At 31.1% G+C, this 19,391-nt stretch overlaps 1 protein-coding gene across 8 annotated transcripts; it reads right to left on the bottom strand.

The window, feature by feature from the left end:
• Positions 1-368: 368 nt before the first annotated feature.
• On the bottom strand, positions 369-19,387 carry LOC123015041 (transmembrane and coiled-coil domains protein 2). 8 transcript variants are annotated; one of them, XM_044414463.1, is made up of 12 exons: positions 17,052-17,270; positions 15,683-15,839; positions 10,141-10,447; positions 7,962-8,190; positions 7,778-7,905; positions 7,308-7,355; positions 6,913-7,120; positions 3,780-3,939; positions 3,551-3,727; positions 3,318-3,499; positions 3,105-3,219; positions 1,767-1,904 (listed from the first exon to the last, which is right to left on the bottom strand). In XM_044414463.1, exons 1-11 carry the CDS (start codon positions 17,078-17,080, stop codon positions 3,108-3,110), a joined length of 1,737 nt encoding a protein of 578 aa, XP_044270398.1. In that variant the 5' UTR covers positions 17,081-17,270; the 3' UTR covers positions 1,767-1,904; positions 3,105-3,107. The 8 variants fall into 8 exon arrangements, with proteins under 8 accessions (XP_044270397.1, XP_044270403.1, XP_044270401.1 ...); XM_044414462.1 differs by lacking the exon at positions 3,105-3,219 and having other exon boundaries at positions 369-1,904; positions 17,052-17,267; XM_044414466.1 differs by lacking the exons at positions 3,105-3,219; positions 17,052-17,270 and adding an exon at positions 19,144-19,387 and having other exon boundaries at positions 370-1,904.
• Between the last annotated feature and the right edge of the window lie 4 nt (positions 19,388-19,391).

Genomic DNA, 19,391 nt, shown 5'->3' with positions numbered 1-19,391 from the left:
CTTTAATAGTTTAGATGCTTATACAGTTCGATCAAATAAATAAAAATGTTGAGTAGGTAACACATAGAATTTATTTTAATTAATTTACATAAATAATGTTCAAGATATCTACATGTATATACAAATTCTATCTTAATATTTAATTATATTGCCTACAAAAAAATATATTAAACGAAAAGCTTCGAGTTTCTACACAACAGACTAATGACAATAGCATTATGATATAAGACATTAAAAAACGAAATAATCAAAAACAAGATTAAAAATATTGTGTTATTAAAAGTAAATATCTATAGATTTCTATAACTGGATAATAAAATAACAAAATCTATAATCTTCAGTTTTAATTAAAAAAAGAAAATCATTGATAGCTGATAGCTGGCATCAGGTACTTAGAAAAATATTATTTGTACAAAAAAATCTATAAAATTAGAAACACCTAAAATAAATGACAACGATTAAAAAACTAATTTATCACTGGAATAACAATACTTTAAAAAGTCCTACGAATGAAATATCAGCAATAGTTGCATTTTAAAAGGCTTATAAAAATTCTAATATCGTTAAGTCATGGAGTACATAATTGGATGGTTTGATTGAATGCATGGTTTACAATCTGACTTACAAAAATCGAAAATTACTAAACCAATACGGTCTTGAGCATTAGACAACAAGGGCACTTTCGTTTTTAGTCCGAAAAAGCATGATACTATTTATTCAAAAATGATGTCAATCTTAGAATAGTGATAGTTTCGTTGGTGGATAATGAAAGCGCCCTTTAATAAAATTGATAATTTAAAAATTTGGCCCCACAATCAAATCCGATACAACTAAATATTTGCAATAACGTCATGGAGGCTAAATAGAAAGACATTTCCGTAAAAGTGTGATGTAGGTGGATGGAGATTCTAGTAAAATGCGTCTACTCTTACAAATGATAAAGCACATCACAATTACGCAAACTATTGACTTTTAAAATTTATCACTTTGTCGATAGCGTTACAACCTTAGCGAAACCTTGCTTGGTTTGTTTATCTATGACATATGTTCAGCCACCAGTCTCATGTTCATGTGGACAGTTTGATTATTTATTTTGAGGAAAAATGTCGTCAATTCCGTCAAATAGACATTGTAAGTAGATATTATTAAAAAGTACTGTGAAAGTAGTGTCACTATTTTCAGTATATTATAACGAAAAAAGCCCGGAACAAAAACAACTAAAACAGAAAAAATAAACCTTTATTTTAAAATGACAAAAATATAAAGAGAACCTATTAAATAATTTATAAATATAGTGAAGCCGTCTCAAATGAATAAATAATACAGGAGCTGACATGAAACAAAAATATGTAAAAGTTCCTAGTCTAAAATTGGACGAATATTTGTAAATACGCTAACATTTTTACAGTACCAAAAAAAACCGGTTTAAAATACGTAATTCGTCAACAACAACTCAAAATGCTACTTTAAAATAATAGTGAATACTTAAACCCTACAGAATTGAACTAAAATCACAATCCACTGACCATTCAGTCAAGCATTGTTTGCAAAATATTTTGATTTGTGAACAAGCAACTAATCTCCAAGTATCGTCAGAAGTGCACCTAACTAAAACACGAACATTCTTTTTTTCTTTTAGAAACAAGTATCACAAATTTTCTTCGTGTTTGTAGTTAAGTCTGCCAAGACAATCACATAATGTCTAATATAGACGTTCATCAAATGCCATATTTGCAAACTAGAGAGTTTATTCGCTAAATGAGTAAGGTAAATGCTATTTGACGGGATCTAACATATCTTTCAGACGCTTCATTACGTGAGAACCAATGTCTTGTACTTCTGGCCATTGTCTTAAGATAAAAACTGTTGCTAACACTATGAACACCGTTGTAAGAATTCTCACCCTGGAAAAAACAAAAACTGGGTAAATATTTCAAATAAAAAATAAAAACTCATCATGCTACATCATTTATTAGTAACTCAATAAAGTTATTACGTTAGGTAGATGCATTTACTAAATGGTGTTTATATTTTTTATTCTTTATCTACTGTAAATTTAAACAGACAGGGTAAATTTCTTTACAGAAAAGACGTTTTGCTAAAACCCACTAAAATTTTTATTACTTTTAAGTTAAATGCGGTATTGTTAAGAGTAAACCAGAGGGTGAACATATCATAAATCAGTGAAACCCACCCGGATCGAGAAACTAGGGAAACAAGTCAGTTTTTAACAGGGACGGATTACTTACTTTCTTTTTGTCTAAAATACTTAAAATATTTAAATAATTTTTGTTGTAATTGTAATTAAAGTCAAGTATTTTAAGAAATTTAAAAAAGCCAGCCATGTGGTTGATGACAAGCTATTATTAAATAAGGCTGATTTTTTTTATAATAGCTTGGTAAAGCTCTACCACTACTTTGGTTTTAAATACGGGCCTGTTTTATTCTAGTGGATGCAGCAACACTTGCAAAGGAACGTGACATTTATGTAGCCATTGTTTAGTTAATCCCTCATAAAATTTTTAGTAGATCTTAGCAAAATGATTTTTCTATACAATGTTGGTAACACGTCTGTGGAACAAAAATTAGCAACCATCACAAAATACCTATATTAAAGTTAAAAGCAAAATGTTTAGTATGCAAAGGTGACAGCCCGAGTAGACTTAATTCTCCTTACAGATAATACGTCTTTAATCATAACAATGTATACTACTCAAACACGCAAAGAATTTTAAATTTTGATAATTTTTAAATATGAGTGCCATTAGATGCTGAACCTGCGCCAGCAGCGACAGTTCTTTCTCATAGACTTTTTATTTACTTTATCCACTAGTGAAGAAAGTAATAACTAAATTTATACATTTTTGAGATTAAAGTGTTGCTTCAAGCGACAAGAAATACACTTTAATGGTAAGTATTGTTTTAATCGCCTTGTAATTTTTGCACCATTTAGCAAATGCCACACCACTAAGAGGACAGCAAAACCCAAAGACACCCACACACACACACACTGAAAACAAGCGAAGTCAGTCTGGATTTATCACAGTATTAAATCTTTACTGTCTAGTAATAATTTACAGTAAAATAAAGCAAATCCCTTTTACCTATCACGTTTTGGACACAGTTCTTGTAAAAACGGAAGACCTTGCGGCAGTAATAGAGTATTTTTCCGACGATCCATCCACGATTTCAGTTACAGTTACAGTTCTATCATAATTCCTAACATGAAAAACAATAGATAATAATCATGTGCAATTCATGTAAACCAAGACTGACATTGAATTTAAAGAAAAAACAAAAAATCGACAAAAGCTTACCTTGTACGAAGAAACGGCATTATAATACCGGCACCTGTGGCCACTAAGAGTAAAACAACCTGGAGAACAGTGAGCAGTATATTTATTAATTTGACAACTAGAGCTCTCGCGTTAGAATTATCCAAGCCTTCGAGTGTGACGTACTGCTGTTGCTGGAGCGCTTGATGCTCCATTTTTTGTATCTAGAAGCGATCGAGTTAAAAATTAAACAAAGCACAAAAACGAACAATTACTTTAGTCTGACAGTTATCTAGAATTTCGTGGATATCCCTGAGACGTTCCTCGCTTTGATATTGCACTTTCTCTTCCATATCGGCCATGGCTTGTTTCAAATTTTCGACTTCGTTTTGATGCAATTCGGTTAAGTCGTTAATTTGTTCCTCTAATCGTTCCGTTCGAAATCTCTCCTCCTATTTGGCAAAAATTAAAAACTAATTTCCCACAAAAATTCGCCCCATTTACCTGCAGTGCGGCATGCAGATACTGTATTTCCTGCGGTAGCGACTTCATATGTTCGATCTTTTCTTTCAAAGCTTCTATTTCTTCCTGTTTTGCTGTCAGTTGTTTGTACATAACTTTAAATGAATCTTGATTTGATGCGCTCTCTTGACCTCTCCCGAATCTGGATTTAAAGTAAATCGTTAGATCATTAGCAGATTTATTAAGTGCAAACGACGGTTTTCACTTTTTTGAATTATCTATTTACACGATAACGTAATTGACGTTATCAAACTAACATGAAACGAGTTAGGTGTCATTACCAATTTGAATACGAATGCATTGGAACCGTGCCAATTCAGAGAAGCGTGCAAAGTTTATATTCAATAAATCGCGTTTAGTAATAAGTGTAGGTTGCTACTTTGAACTTAACTCTACAATGAAGCTTCGGATATTGGATAACATAATAAATTAATTTTATTGAAAACAATTTATGGCAGCCGTAGCGAGAATGTGACCTTTACAGTATTATCACATGTTTGAATAACTACTTCTTGTAAACAAAAAATTGTGCTGCTAAAATTCGTAATAATAAATAAAAAAAAATATTATTCTTAAAATTAGTTATCGATTGGTAACATTCAACTGAGTCAAAAAAATATTCACTTCTAAAAACAATTTTACTAGAAAAATCAGTAACTGAATATACAGGGTACCGGGCCATCTGTTGGGTGATAATAAAGTACACTCAGAGTTAAAAGTTTCTATGACAAAAATTTGTTTGAGGTTTTTTTACAAGATACTCGTAGCTCTTTAAAGATTAGGTTTTAGGTTGAGTTTCTTGCCGTTCAGGTCATTCATTCGTGAGTTTAGTTTATAGAAACGGCAGATTTTGAAACATTAAACAAATACCTATTAAAAAAGTCACCAGTTTGTGTCTTATGGTGTACAAAACATTTAGCAAACTAGTAAACTCAACAATAAATTAAATCCGACATCCAAAAAAAAAGGATGGAAATTGACTGTTTTTTTCTCAAAAAAAAAAAAACAAAAAAAATCTACATTCAGTTTTAAGCTTCGCTGAAAATCTTCTAAACACCATTCGAGAGTTGGCCCAATACTTTTAAAAATATGCTGGCACTACTTGTAACAATCGTTTTTTAACTATACAATATGTCCCCGGATTGAGTTTACAAGAGGAAAACTACTCCAAAATTGCAAAGGAAAAACATTTTTATCGCTTAACGTGAAATGAGCAAATCTGTAATTAAAACTTTATTATTCTAACTCAGTGGAAAGAAAAGTAAATTTTTCTCTTGATTTTAGATTTTTAATTATTGTTTAAATTCCATCACATTGGCGGTTTTGTTTTTTTTGTCACTTTGATAAATGAGTTTACATAAGTTAAATAACAAAGCTATTTGTGAAAAACAATTTTAATATATGGCAACTCAAAAAACAACTTAAAACAATGAGGTTTTAGGAACAGATTTGTTCGTTTCAGGTGAAGGTGTTTTTTGTAGTTTTGGCGTAAAATCAAAGATAATTTTTTTTGTTGTAAACTCAATCCGTATCGTATTTTTATTTTTTAAAAGCGTACGTTTGTATCTGAACTGTGAGATAATTACCTAATTACACTAATTTAAAAATGAGTAGAACCATTCCGTACCATCCACCACAAGCATGAATTAATGATAAAAATGTGATTAATGTAAAAATCTGTCTATTTTTAATTTAGTAAGATTAACAAAACATTAAATCATTCACGTGCCTCTAATTTCGGCAACTGCTTCTATAAGAAACATTTTTTGAACTTATTTTAATAATAAATGCATTTTTATTGAATCAAATTTCCAAGGTTTGGAAAGTTCCATCTAAATATTCAAAGATAATCCTCAATAAATTATAATTCTTGTTAATAAAAATTTTTGGCAGTGATTCAACCGTGTGACAACTTGTTGCACGAAAATTCCACAAAAAAAACTTGAAATAACAAATAAAAGTAACAGAAATAGAAGTCGCATCCCATCAATTATAATTTTAGAAAATACTGACTAATATATTTCTTGAAAAATCAATAGTAAACATAATTTTATCTTTATCACAAACATTGACCCTGTTATCTATTAGCAAATTTACACTTCAAGCAAAATTTGCAATTATCTATGAACGCAAGTTTGTAATATCCTGTTAAAAAAGTTATACAAAATACTCGTAATTTTTTACTTATACCTGAATAAATTGAGTCAAATTATATTTTTTCCTACGACCATATACGAAACTAGATCATAACAATTACAATTACATATGTGAGGTTATTCGAGGTCAAAAACCTGTGCGATTTGTTTTCGCGCTGTGTGTTAGAAATCTAACGCACAATTCACACTCGAATGTTTTGTATTTTTTCATTCAACGTATTTTTTTGTATCCATTTTATAAAGTAAATCGTTATGAAAAAAAAAAATGTTTATGGTCGTAGAAAAAATAGTGTACAAAACTTGCAGGAAAGTGTCTAACGCACTCGCGAAATTGCAACTTTCTCGCTTGTGCGTTATTTATCACTTTCCGTGCTCGTTATGTAATATACTATTACTTATTTAAACATTTGTCGAACATTAGATTTACATAATACATACACGAAATGCAAAGCATTTTTTTCAAACCTCTTTTGTAAGAATATGATGACAAAAAATATAAAAAAAAATATAAAGAGGTAAACTTATCTTTAAAAAAAATTCACGGTGTCCCAAATAATAAACTTTACTGCAGATTTTATAAAGCATTTTTTAAATAAAGTTACTTCTCACTCAGTATAAATCAATTAAAATTATAGTGAAATTTCTTCAAGTAACTTAAAAAAGAACTTGAAATTAACTCATTCTGCACATTTGGTACGAAGTGCTAAATACAAAAACTGTTTTTGTACAATACTCATATTTCTGTAAAAGCATCATAAAATCTTTTCAAATATTATGGTTTTGCATCGTATCCTTGAAATTCCGTCAATACAACACTAAAACTTCATTAAATAAATAAGTTATTAAAGACTTCAGGCCGCAATAAATTATTAATTAATTCTTAAATGCGAAAACCAATCAATTTTTTCTTTATCATTATATTGATTATACTGTAAAAATACATTTCTTTTTATTGTTACCTTCCGATACTGTCACTGGTAACACTACTACACTCGCTGCCCTCATCACTAGGAAATTTCGCCCTATGGGGTTGCCCCATTGACGTCTGCGATGTGGCCGTATGCAACGTCGCAGGCAAAGTCGCTGATCCATGGTGCACCTTCTCCCCTTGATCACTTCCGGTACCACCATTGGCTCCGCTACCTTCGGATCCGGTCGCTCCGGGCCCTATGTACCACGCTACGGATTATAATCATGGTGTTACAGTGCGGTGCGTAGCCATGCTTCAATAGTATATAGTGCGTTGTTATGCTTGAGTTATTTAGTGTTGTTAAAAAAATCGAAAAACGATTTAAGACATCGAATTTAGTGTCTGTATAAGTCAATGAGTCGGGCATGCAACCAATTAGCTTACTTGGACTAAGATATAAGTTACGGAAAGAAAATGGGACCAAACCACCACCTAGAGAAAGTCGACCGAAAATAATTTTTTTGGAAAAAAAAATTTGTTTGCACAAAGCTTGATTTTTGTTTGTTGAAGAGTATTTCACAATTATTTAACATGCATGTTTGCTGGAAAATTAAATAATGTCTAGGTGTATTCCAAACAATAGAATGAGTGTGACACGAGGCCATTATTTAATTTTTTCAAGTATGTACAGTTGAATTTCTAACAATAACACAATTAAATTACCTTCGACTAATATTTGTTTACTTTAATATTAGTTAGGGATATTTTCCGGGGGCATTAAATAAGAAAAAAATACGTATAAAGTTTAACTATAAATTTGAAAAAAAAAAATCAAGCAAAGTTATAACAGTCATCAGGATTTGATTGGGGAAAACTACTACTGTGTCAAAAAAATAAAAAACCAAATAACTTACTTGAGAGCTGGCTAATGTTATCCGCACTTCCAAATTTATTTTTAATTAAATGAGCAAACTCTCTAGGCTTCGACATGACCGATCCGCTGAACCCTGTAATGCCATCTCGAATATTTCCTCCCACATTCCTGTGATAAAAATTATTTTTACGATTGTGAATCAATTAAATATGACTCCAGCTTACTTCAAACCTTGTCCCATATCACGTAAAACTTCTCTCGTAGGTCTATGACTTTGAACTAATCCGTGTGTTTCTAATTCATGAACGCGTTTCTGATACGTGTCCAATTTTTTTTGTAATTGCGATATGACCTGTGCACTTTTTTGGTTCTTTTTCTCGAAAACGGCTTTGATCCTTTGGACTTGCTGTTTATCGGCGTTAGCTGCCAGTTTAAGGTATTCGTTTACGTTGTCTGGAAAAAATTCACATTCTTAGTCTTGTTATTAATTTAGATCGATTTGCAAACACGAGTTTGAAATAATAAACTGGGAGAGGCCGTAGGTGGCAAACTGTTGACTAATTAATTCAGGATTTCAACAACAACAACAGCTTATGCAAACCCCATTTACAAAGTTTATTTTTTATTTCAAGCATATTTATTTATTTACAATCTAATTTCGTATTTCTTGAAATAAACTTCAGTTTCAAGGTACATTTTATTACTTACAAATACAAAAAAAATTGACAATTATTTGAATATGATGACTAATGGTGTAATTAGGTTTTTTTTCCAAATTAAAGGAGCGAATGCTCGATAAAATTCCCTAGATTGCACTTGCAGAAACACGCTGAAGGATTATTTCGAACGCATTCACACGAGAGTAAAAATAACAGGAAACATGAATGTAGAATAAATATTTGCGGAAACGTAACGTAGCTGTGAAAATTTTAAATTCATCAATATTTTCATTTATCATACAACATTAAATTATAAATATTATATCTACAAAAAAAAACTGACGTGTCTTTTCATACTTAAATTTATTTTATTGCTCTTGTGTAGGTCGCTTTAATTTTAATGAAACAGTCTTGTTTAATAACTACTGTTTGATGGATTTTTAATCACAAAAGTAATAACATGAAATTTATTTGTTTAGGAATAATGAATAGTATTTCACAGTCAAGCAATAAACTTTATGCCACTAAAACTATACAATTTTAGTTTTTTTGTTACAAATTTAAATTTGTATGGAAATGTAAGTCCAAGGTTACTAGTTGGCAGAGTTACAAGTAAAAATTGAAAGCGTTTGACTTACCTCCAGTGGAGTTAGTTTTTTGTTTCAAGAAAAATTCGACTTTAATGTCAAGGTTAGGAAAATCGTTAAGATTAAAATAGCAACCCTGTAATGTTTTAAAAATACGGATTTTTATAACGATCATGTGGTATTATCTACATCTGTAAAAACTATAAAATGAAAATTACTTAACTGGAAACATAAAAATCTAATGGCTACAATTTTTTAATTGATTTTGAAGATTAGTTAATTCTTTATAAAAACAAAAAAATACCTCTCATTAAACCGCTAAACCAGGTCTCAAAAAAATAATAAAAAAACTACAATAATCTTATAAATAAAAAATCATTATTTATTTAAAGACTACTTAAATTCATAGAAATTCCTTCAATAAGATTCGTCAAATTTTGAGAAATTGCATCAGATTTCTTGAATGTTTTTTCAAATTAGTAAACTTATAATCGAACTGATATTTTACATTTTTTTTAAATTTGACCAATTTTTAAAGATAATAATAAACCAAAAAAACTTACCAAACTAAATATCTGACCACAACATCTTGTTTAGGCAACATTTAAAAACCTAAATATTTGGCTAAAATAACTACTAGCCGTTTAATACAATTTTTCAAATATAGTATTTGATCACAAAATATCAACTGAAATTATACATTTCTGCCAACAGAAAACATCCACACAGGATTTATTTTCCCTAGTGGTAAAACTTTCATAACAATAATTTACAACGTCTGTATATCCTCATCAAATTTTTTACTTGTTGCGAACTTCGAATCCTTATCGTAACATTAATAAAGATGTCACGTCGTAAAGGGCCCTAATAAACAAAACACAAGGATAAACACAACCATTATCCTTCAGACCGCACACTAATAAACAGTAGTCATCAATATTTAAATTAAAAAAAAAAAAAACTTCCACCGTTTAAATCGCAACTTTCCATAAAAGAACGAAAATCCATTTAAGCTTGTCTCTCTTATTTAGCTACACGCTTGATTAGATTATTTTATACGGGAGCTCACCTCTACGACTTGACCTCACCGGTGAAATTAAATTTCAAAAAAGCCGACTTAAAACTTTATGAAAATTAATGCTACATTCAAGCCTTACCGTCTCTCATTTTCTGTTCCGTCTTTATAAGGTCTCTCACTCTAATTATTTTATTCGATAACTGTTCAAGTGTTGCACTAATTTTGGGATCGATGTTGTCGGTCTCATCGTCCTGTTTGACGTGTTCACTGCTACCGTTGGAAAAAAACGAGGTGTAACAAATATCGGAATTATCGGCTTCTGCTGGCCCTGAATCGTCCAAATAGACGTGACTTCCGTCTTCCATGTCCGTTCTGTTGGTGCTGGTCGTGGGTGAACGGTGTCTGGAGGGCCGATGTGAGTGTGTCGTTACTCCACCATCTTGAGACTGTAACAAAACCAAGTTGTAACGCCAGTAACAACCACTTTACGTACTCATCTCGCACGTACCATTATTATTTCATTCGGAATGAGCCATTCGTAATGGTCGTAATCGTTATCCATCGCGAGCATTTTGACGAAATTTAATTCCTAACAATTGCTTTAAAATTCAAAATTTCATTCCATCTCGACGGAATAATAAATCTGAATCTTTGAAAATTTGCATATTGTTGGTTGGAAATACGGTAATTAAATAATTTATCTAAATACCCACTCACCCTAAATTTTGTTCTCATTGTACGAAAACGGAGCACGCAACTAATTAGAAGTTGAGAACATCAACAAGCAAATTTCGCGATGCTAATAACAAATGTAAACAATTATTTACTCCTGAAATTGCTCAACTTTTGTACTAGCTCGGGTCAAGTAAACAAATCTTTGCCAATTATTTGTGAAAACATTCGAGTTTAATGTCCGGAAAACGTACGTCTTCGGTGAATTTCCGGTCTTGTACTTTTTTCACGGTCATTCTACGAAAACAGAATTTCGTAAAGTTAATGGGAGACAGATGTTACTGAATTGTTGGTGTTTTCCACCAATTGCAAACGTTTAAAGATGGCATTGGAACTGCTTTAACTTTTTAGTGAAATCAACAAAAGAATAAATTCCTGCACGAAAATTAGAAAAATAAAGCAAGTTAAAAAAGATTAGAACACGTACATAACAGAAAATGTCAGATTAGCGTTTGTAACGACTTTTGCAAATTATTTCTGCCCACGTAAATGTGTCGTAACTGCACACATACGAAAACCCCTACATTATTTAAATTTTTATTATTATTAAAATAAATTACGTAATTTTCTCACATCGTTAAAAATTAAACTTTCACATTTTTATTAAACACAATTCTAGTTATTTTTTTTGTTCGTATGCCACGAAGGCATTCTAAAGACTGATGCCAGCGAATGCTTAATTTAATTTTAATTTGGTGCCAAATCTTTTGTGCATGAACTTAGACCACTTTGTTATCTTGCCGAATATTTTTTGATCAGTGTTGCCAACAAGATTTACGTCACTTCATTCCATTTAACGGCCACCTGACAGATCCCTGGTTTATTACTCTTAAAAATTTTGTCTCAGACAAAAAATCCACAAATTCTCGTCAGAAATTAGAATCTTGCGAATTTGTATTAGAAAATAAAAAATTCTAAAACCAACAGGCCTCGACTAATTATAGGTAGAACAATCTGTATACTAAAAAATACTAAACAAATAAAACCATTATTATTTCCAATTCCAATGAGAAAGAGTACCCTCATTGTCAAAAGCGACTTCCTCCAAATTCTTCAAAGTTGAGAAGAAAACTTTTAAGAAAATTCATTATAAATTTAAACACCCGACTTCATTGTCATTCGAGCAAAAACTGAACTGACGTATTTATCAGAATTATAAATAGAACTACTTAATAAATAATTCCATAAAGCTACATAAAATTAATAAATTAATAAAATTTCTACTCTAAAACATGAAAAGAAAACTTTCTCAGCAATTTACAAAGCTGATACAATTATGTAACTTGTCAAAATTCTAACAAAGTTAAAGAAGTATCCGGTAACAAAATTCAATATAATCAAAACTTACTTGCTCGGGGTACTTAGTTTTTGCACAAAATTTACGATCGAATCTGCTATGCACCTGATGTAGACTAAAGTAAATTATAGCGACCGGTTAATTATTGGTTAAAAGATTAAACAAACAGAATGACGTCAATTTCCGTTTCCTTTTAAAAAATCGAAGCCGACTTTCAAATTTTTGCACATCGATTACCTTTGCACTACATTCTTATCGATTTATGCCAATCTGTACAATCTGCATACCTCGCAGAAAATGTAGAAATTTGACTAAAGGAAATACCGAATTGATCTCACCAGACCTTCGTCAATACCTACTTTAAAACAAGGGATCGAGGGAATAGACAAATTATTAAATTAGGTACTCACTTCCGAAGATTACCTCACATGTAACACGCAAACTGAAACATTTATTAATTCACACGAATTCGCAGCGGCGAGACGAATTTACATAATTATTTCATTCCTTCAAACTCAAATAACCTATGAATGAACTAATTAGTCGATAAAAGAAGTCGACAAGCGTACTCGGGAGATAATCATCACAGAATCAGATGCAACTTTTCAATAATCCTCAACCAAAAACTCAATAATAATTACATAGCACAAAACCCAATGCCATTGCTCTACAGAAAGAAATATTCACAAGGAGGAAGGGTTCAAGGTTCTCTACCCACACAACAAACCGTTTTCGCAATGCAATAATAATCTGCTATAAATTAACCGCGATTTTGTCAAAAATGTAATCACAGCGGAATTGTGCACGTTTCCCGTCTTGGATTTTCCGCACCAACTTTCGAGAGTGAAAGTGCGAATCGCTCCCATTAGGGAGGAAATTTGAGACACCACATCTATTAGTGACACAGTTATGTAACTACACTGACTCAATGAAAACCCTTTCGAGTCCTATCTTTTTATATTTCATGTGAGAAAATGATCCATCCGTATTTTAACTTGAATTATTCACATTAATCGATACACGCGCCAATAATGGATGCTCATCGGCCGTAAATTTACTGTTTAATTTTAAAACAATGACGAACAAAACACACCTCAACTGCGCCCCGGCTCTCAACTTGTCTTTATTAATCAACTTTTTTATTGCAAATTAAGGTCGCAAAACTTTTAATTAGTCAAATGGACGACGAAATTCCTGACCCAAGTTTCCCCCGACGAAAAGAATTTCGACCCCTTTTAACCTACGAGTATATAAGTCGTAACTGATCATTCTCTTCGATGTGTAAGTTACATAATCTAATGGATATTAGGCAAGTATGCGCATCCCTTTACCTCTCGATTTACTGTTAGAAAATAATGTTATATATACCCGCATTCGCAGAGTAAATGCGGAAAAGGAGCCGCAAGGATTGTGCTAATCTATAGTGCGGACATTCTTACTTTAGGCAACACAGTATTATAGTTAATTACTACACAGAGTTCAGTCATTTATTAACAAAATAAAATTTCTTAGAACAAATTTACGTGCAATTTTATTTAATTTCTTGTTCAATAGTACTGTGCAAATTAGTACATTTGTATTTACTTCGGTAAATACATATAATTACGTCGATTACACTAATAAATCTAACAGTTTTATGCAATTTCAATTGGCATAATAAACTTAGGATCTACCATCGTAGATGGTTCCTAACATCTAACGAACTAACTAAATTTTGTTGGTACAGTCGCGTTGAAGCAAAAAAATGCCAAAATATCATTTATAAAATATTATAATAAGTATACGTATGTTACCTCTCCCTACATCACTGTCACTCATCATTCCCATCACTTTCCTGTTTGTAATGTAGTCGAGATAAAAGTCCTTTGAAAACAAATATCATTTTAGATTTAGATGACTCATTAGTATGAAAAGTGACCTTAAGAAAACCATCCGGAAATTTTATCCCGGAATTCAAAAGTAAAATTCGACTCTGTATGCGGAACATTACGTCCGCTTTTCAGTTTTGTTTTATATTTAATGCTGGAGGCTGCGGTTTATTTTGATTGAGGAGAGGCCAAACATTCAACAGAAAAATCAATACTGGAACGAGAATCAGATTCTAAAATATCAATTATTAAAAACAAAATGTTTTTAGAGAATATGAATCGAAATTATCTTTCTAACCCCGCAGCTGAACTTTAACCTTTGCTCCGTATAGAAGGGTTTTCATGAACTCTAATTAAACACCTGACCTGCGTTTTCTAACAATTATAGCTCTAAAATTAATACTTGAAACTGACAGTATTATCCAATTTTAATAAAAAGGTCAGCACTTTATTAAAATGATTTATGATTAATCACAGCACATTTGCGTAGCACATAAAAACTGATATGCAATCAAATCAAAATTTGCAGTAAAAACAAAAATCAAATTTTATTAGACACAAATTTCTTTTATGGTAACTCGGAGAAACTGCCATTATTTTTTATCAACCTCCATAAAACCTGTATCTAAACTTGAATTTTCCCGGATCAATAATACTATTGCGAAAATGCTATTGTGCCCCCCAGTTTATGAGCATTTTCTTTGTTGCACCATCCGGAAAACAAAAACGCTTATTTCTTGTATTTTACTGTCACTTTTATGTCGCTTTTATGTTTATAATAAAAATGCGAAAAATCAAAAATAAAACTGCTTATTCACAATTTATTAACGTTTGATCAATTTAATTAGAAACTCTGGATTACCGTGTGATATGCTGTTCAAAATAAGTTTGAGAATAGTTTAAACCTTGTTAATATTCCAGCTCAGTAAAATTGAAAATATATCCCTGTTCTAAGGGAATAGGTGACCCTGCGATAATCCCGTAACATAAATAATAAATAGTCACAAACAATAATTGCATTATTTATCGTTTAAATTACGTCGGATTAACTCAAACAATGAAGTGTCAAGGATGACTTCCGATCGAAAAAGACAAAGAAATGTTTGTGTTTTTTTTTAAACAAATTGCATTCAGTTAACTCAAATTTCGTTCTAATGCGAAAGAAAAAGTGAACCAATATTGTAATAAAATTTTATCAGTTGTATTACCCCACAAATGCGTGGTAAATAAAATTTAATTGTTGTTATTTTAGCCGAATATCAAACGTCACATAAAACTTTGACCGTTCTGATTATTCTTGTTTAGTTTGTAATTTTCTAATCAGAAGATGAACCCGAAATTGCTAGTATGCCTAAATTTGTGCATATTCAGAATTCACAATAAAACTGGTGCAACAACTGATCGATAACTTTATTTTTAGTAACACAATCGTTTTTTATAAATCAGGGGAAACTGAGTACCTTTATTAAAGCTCCACATGTTCGACACCGGTAGTTATTTTCAAACTCAACACTCAATAAACAAACAATATCGAATTACCTATTTAATAAGACTCGTTGCGATATCCAATGTGACTCCACAAAACAAAAAATTCAAATTGATTTGAAATACTTTAAGGTCATCAATCTCTTCGTATCAACACCCACTAAAATAAATAAATTTTTGAACCTCCTTCGACGATAAATAAACACGCAATCGTGATGAATAAACTCATAAAACACATTCGATGACCGTGATTTTTATTTATCACTACCTTCCTTTCGCGAACCATCGAAAAGCCTTACCTTTCCACTGTCCGAACCATGACTAAGTGTTTTGGTATGATGAGGTGCATGGTGAGTTTGGTGCTCCCGAGGCCGGCATGGCGATGTGCTTCTACTCGAAGTTTTACTTCCAGTTGTTTGTTGCGAAGTTACGTGCAAACTGTCCATTGCACCTAATCTGCAAACCGACAAACAATCCAATTAAAATTTCACCTTTATTGAATTGCGTTCAGCGAGTGAATCACGAAATTAAATCTATAAGTAATTGTTCGAAAATGACTAAAAATTTCAATTCCTGTGTGACTCAGGTGTCTTAGAAATGTTTTCAAATGAGATGACTTGCTTTTGAGGAATTTGAGCCTCATTTCTCAAACCTACATCTCATGGAGAATCCCGAGTTATTTATGGAGGCGAGGATTCAGCCACAGATTCATTCCAATTCATTTTTTTCTAGTTACTGTTTACTTAATTTTGTATTTATTATTTTTGCTTTAATTGATTGTTATTTTAAGCTAAAAAACAACAATATTTCTGCACTGTTCGGAAAATTCTGTACATATTAATTCTACCCCACTGAATAAAACATTAAAGTAGTCGTGTTTACCTCGATATTTGGAATAACCTAAAGTTATAAATATGACAATACAAACTAAAACGTGAAAATCATGTATCCAAAAAACAGTTCACTTTTTTCAGATAACTGAAACACTGGACAATACAGAACATAAAAAACAGCTTCTTCAACCTTAATTTTTTATTTCATTTGTTTGGTTTAATTATTATTCATAAAGTAAAGTAAAAGTATTACGGAATAAAAAAAATCATTCCAAATGATAGTACAAAATAAACTGTCTATTAAATTTGTAGAGTGGTTCCTTTCATTTTTTAAATTTAAATGCAAGCAGAGGACTTAAATAAAAAATACTATAGCAAATCAATTCCTTGAACTACAAATTGATAACACTATCATTACGACGAAATGATTAATTAATCTCACCACATTTTTTTTTTATTTTAAAAACACTCAAATAATAGTTAAATTATGACATAATCTTACTTTCATTTATATGACTAAAAGTCCTTCATTCTCTAAAATACCTTGAAAATAAAAAATAATAAATTATTAAAACTTAAAAAGAAATACATAATATGTACAACCATTCATTCAGAATAGAAATACAGTATAATTAAAGATTTGCTCACATAATAGTACACCTTACATAAAAAATTACACAGGTAATTAAAATTCAATTAGTAAAAAAATTATAAGCTTCCTCTTAATAATTTAGAAAAAAATTGTACCCAAATGTTATCGAAAAAGACAATAGTTCACATCAAGTCGTGCATTCTGAATGGCGGAATTAGAGCATGAAACAAAAAAAAACATTACCTCCAAATATTCAAAAGCGTTAACTGCATTGTATGAACTCAATGGCCGCACTGTAGAATGAAGAAAGAAGAATGAATCAACTAACATTGAATCGTATTTAACTCGATTAATCATTCTTTCTAATCTAAACAAACATTTAAAACGCTGGTAAACTATAAGATGATAACGCGGTTATTGGTGGCACTAAACTAACACAATCTCGTCTCTTCGGTATGACCAACACTAAAAATAAATTTTCTCGTAAGCCTGTGACTTTCAATGTTTCACACGATCTGTTTTATTTTTATTAGAAAAATAGGAAATCTCGACACCGACGATGATTGTTTCGCGATACACACGTTTTCTGAACATCGAAGTGAAAGCCCAATTGATACGAAAAACTCCACATCTAATAATTATCAAACCCATGTGAAAGTATGTAAGAAAAAAGCTAAACAATTATCACGACTTTTACTTTTAATATGATATCACGTTGTTGACCTAATGCCTACATAAAAAAAATCAACATAATTAAAAACAATTCTGTTTACCTTGGAAGACGAATTACTGTACCCGTAAGCACCAATTCGTGTTTTATTAATTTAACGACAAAAAACACAATTAGCAATTTTTACAATCGATACCACGTCTCACAGAATTTTGTGGAAACTAATTTTATCAAAATCATGTCGCTTTGCTCTAGCATTCACTATTGTAATCAAAAAATGAGACAATGTAAATAATCGCATTTACAGGTGCACGTGGGATAAATAAGTTTTTGAAGCATAAAATTGTGATGAAATTATTTTAATCACCAAATTAATGACACGATCGACCTTTAAATACAAATAAAAAATATTTTAAATGTATAAAATGAACTTCCGACATTGCTTATCTGATCATTGATTTTTGACATTGGCTGAAATTGCAAAATAAAACTTCCTTAAACGGAAAAGTTTGGACAGGGCATTGTATGCATATTATGCCAATTTGGTTGAATTTGTGACTCCTCAGGTTATGCCCCACTTTTAAGGACAAGTCGACAACTTTTCCTCGCAAAAGTTGTGAGTCAATGACTCATTCAATTCTGGGTTGCAAAACTGATCAGAAAAGTTCTAGTAATATTATTACACACCGCAAGATTCTAAAGGAAAAATTGCTGAGTTTACAACCAAAAACGACCATACCGTATCTTACACGAACGAGATTCAGTACTGTTTTAATAATGTATTTTCCATTTTTCATGTCCAATTATGGTACAGAAATTTTGTTGCTCGTCTTGGAACGACCTTCCTTTTAATGCGACGATTTAATTAGGCCAGTTTAGGGCAGGTTAAGCACATTATATCTGCGCAGTTGACTAATCTAGGTTTAATAAAACGTTACGGTTCCCTCTTTGAAAATACATAGTAAATAAATATAGATTTAAAGGATTTCCCTTATCGATCAGTCACTTCCACTGTACGTAATGTGACAATTTCATGAATAACGGCTTTATTTTCGCTGTTTTATTGAGTAAATTTACATTTCTGTCCCAGTTTTAATTTTAGGTTTGTGGTTCCTGTAACGATGCTTACGTTGAGGACTTTAATAAATCTGAAATGTTTACATGTTTATTTTTCAAACCACTGCTTAAAGCTTCATAAACACACATCTTTTAACAAAGTAAAAAATCTGTTAAAGGAAATTTGAATTTTTTGTCCATTCTAGACTTAAATTAAAATAACCAGTTGTAAAGTTTTTTGATAAGTTCGGGATAGGATTGTGTTGAATTGTCCCATGTTACGTTATCTGATAAGAATTTTCTTGAAAATTGTGTAATTTTAATATCCTCCCACTTCCACTTTCATGAATTTTATGATGTTTTATGTGTGCTTTTGACTACATCATGTTTTGCTTACACAACAATGTTGTGAGTTTCCTCGCTGTTATAAATAATAATAAAGGATAATTATTTTAAAAATAAGATTAAACTTGTGGGTGGTTAGTCAAGTTTGTTTGAACCGTAATTAGTGTACATTGTATCCTATCAAAAAGCTATATTACAATATTAATTCTATACTTATATGTGCATAATAGTAAACAAAAACTTGAGAAAATAGTGCATTCTTACCTAATTAAATTTTCTTCTCATCGTACTCCTTTAGAACAATGGAAATTGTTTTAAACATTCCGCTAGGGTTAACACAAATAAAAAAATTCTTCTATTGAGAATCACAGAAACACAGACTCATTTAAGTTAAACGAAATACTAAATCCATCTCCAAATATATTAAAAATTATTCACTATTTCATAGAATGTCAAAAATGTGTCACTACATTATTGTTTTGTGCCGTGAAATGAAGCGCCCCACCACTGTA

The sequence above is a fragment of the Tribolium madens genome, unplaced genomic scaffold, assembly GCF_015345945.1.
Source record: "Tribolium madens isolate multiple individuals breed KSU strain unplaced genomic scaffold, Tmad_KSU_1.1 Scaffold_97;HRSCAF=244;Tcas5.2_LG3a, whole genome shotgun sequence".
Lineage (NCBI taxonomy): Eukaryota > Metazoa > Arthropoda > Insecta > Coleoptera > Tenebrionidae > Tribolium > Tribolium madens.
The sequence above is the reverse complement of the archived record's forward strand: the minus strand, read 5'-3'. Positions and strand labels throughout refer to the sequence as shown.

Bases quoted from the DNA above. Each gene is read 5' to 3' on its own strand.
- LOC123015041 (XM_044414462.1), bottom strand. From the start codon at position 17,080: ATGCAGTTAACGCTTTTGAATATTTGGAG. The intron at 3,940-6,912 runs GTAACAATAAAA...CTTTAAATCCAG, and splicing joins ACCAGTGACAGTATCGGAAG to ATTCGGGAGAGGTCAAGAGA. The intron at 3,728-3,779 runs GTAAATGGGGCG...TTTGCCAAATAG, and splicing joins ATCTGCATGCCGCACTGCAG to GAGGAGAGATTTCGAACGGA.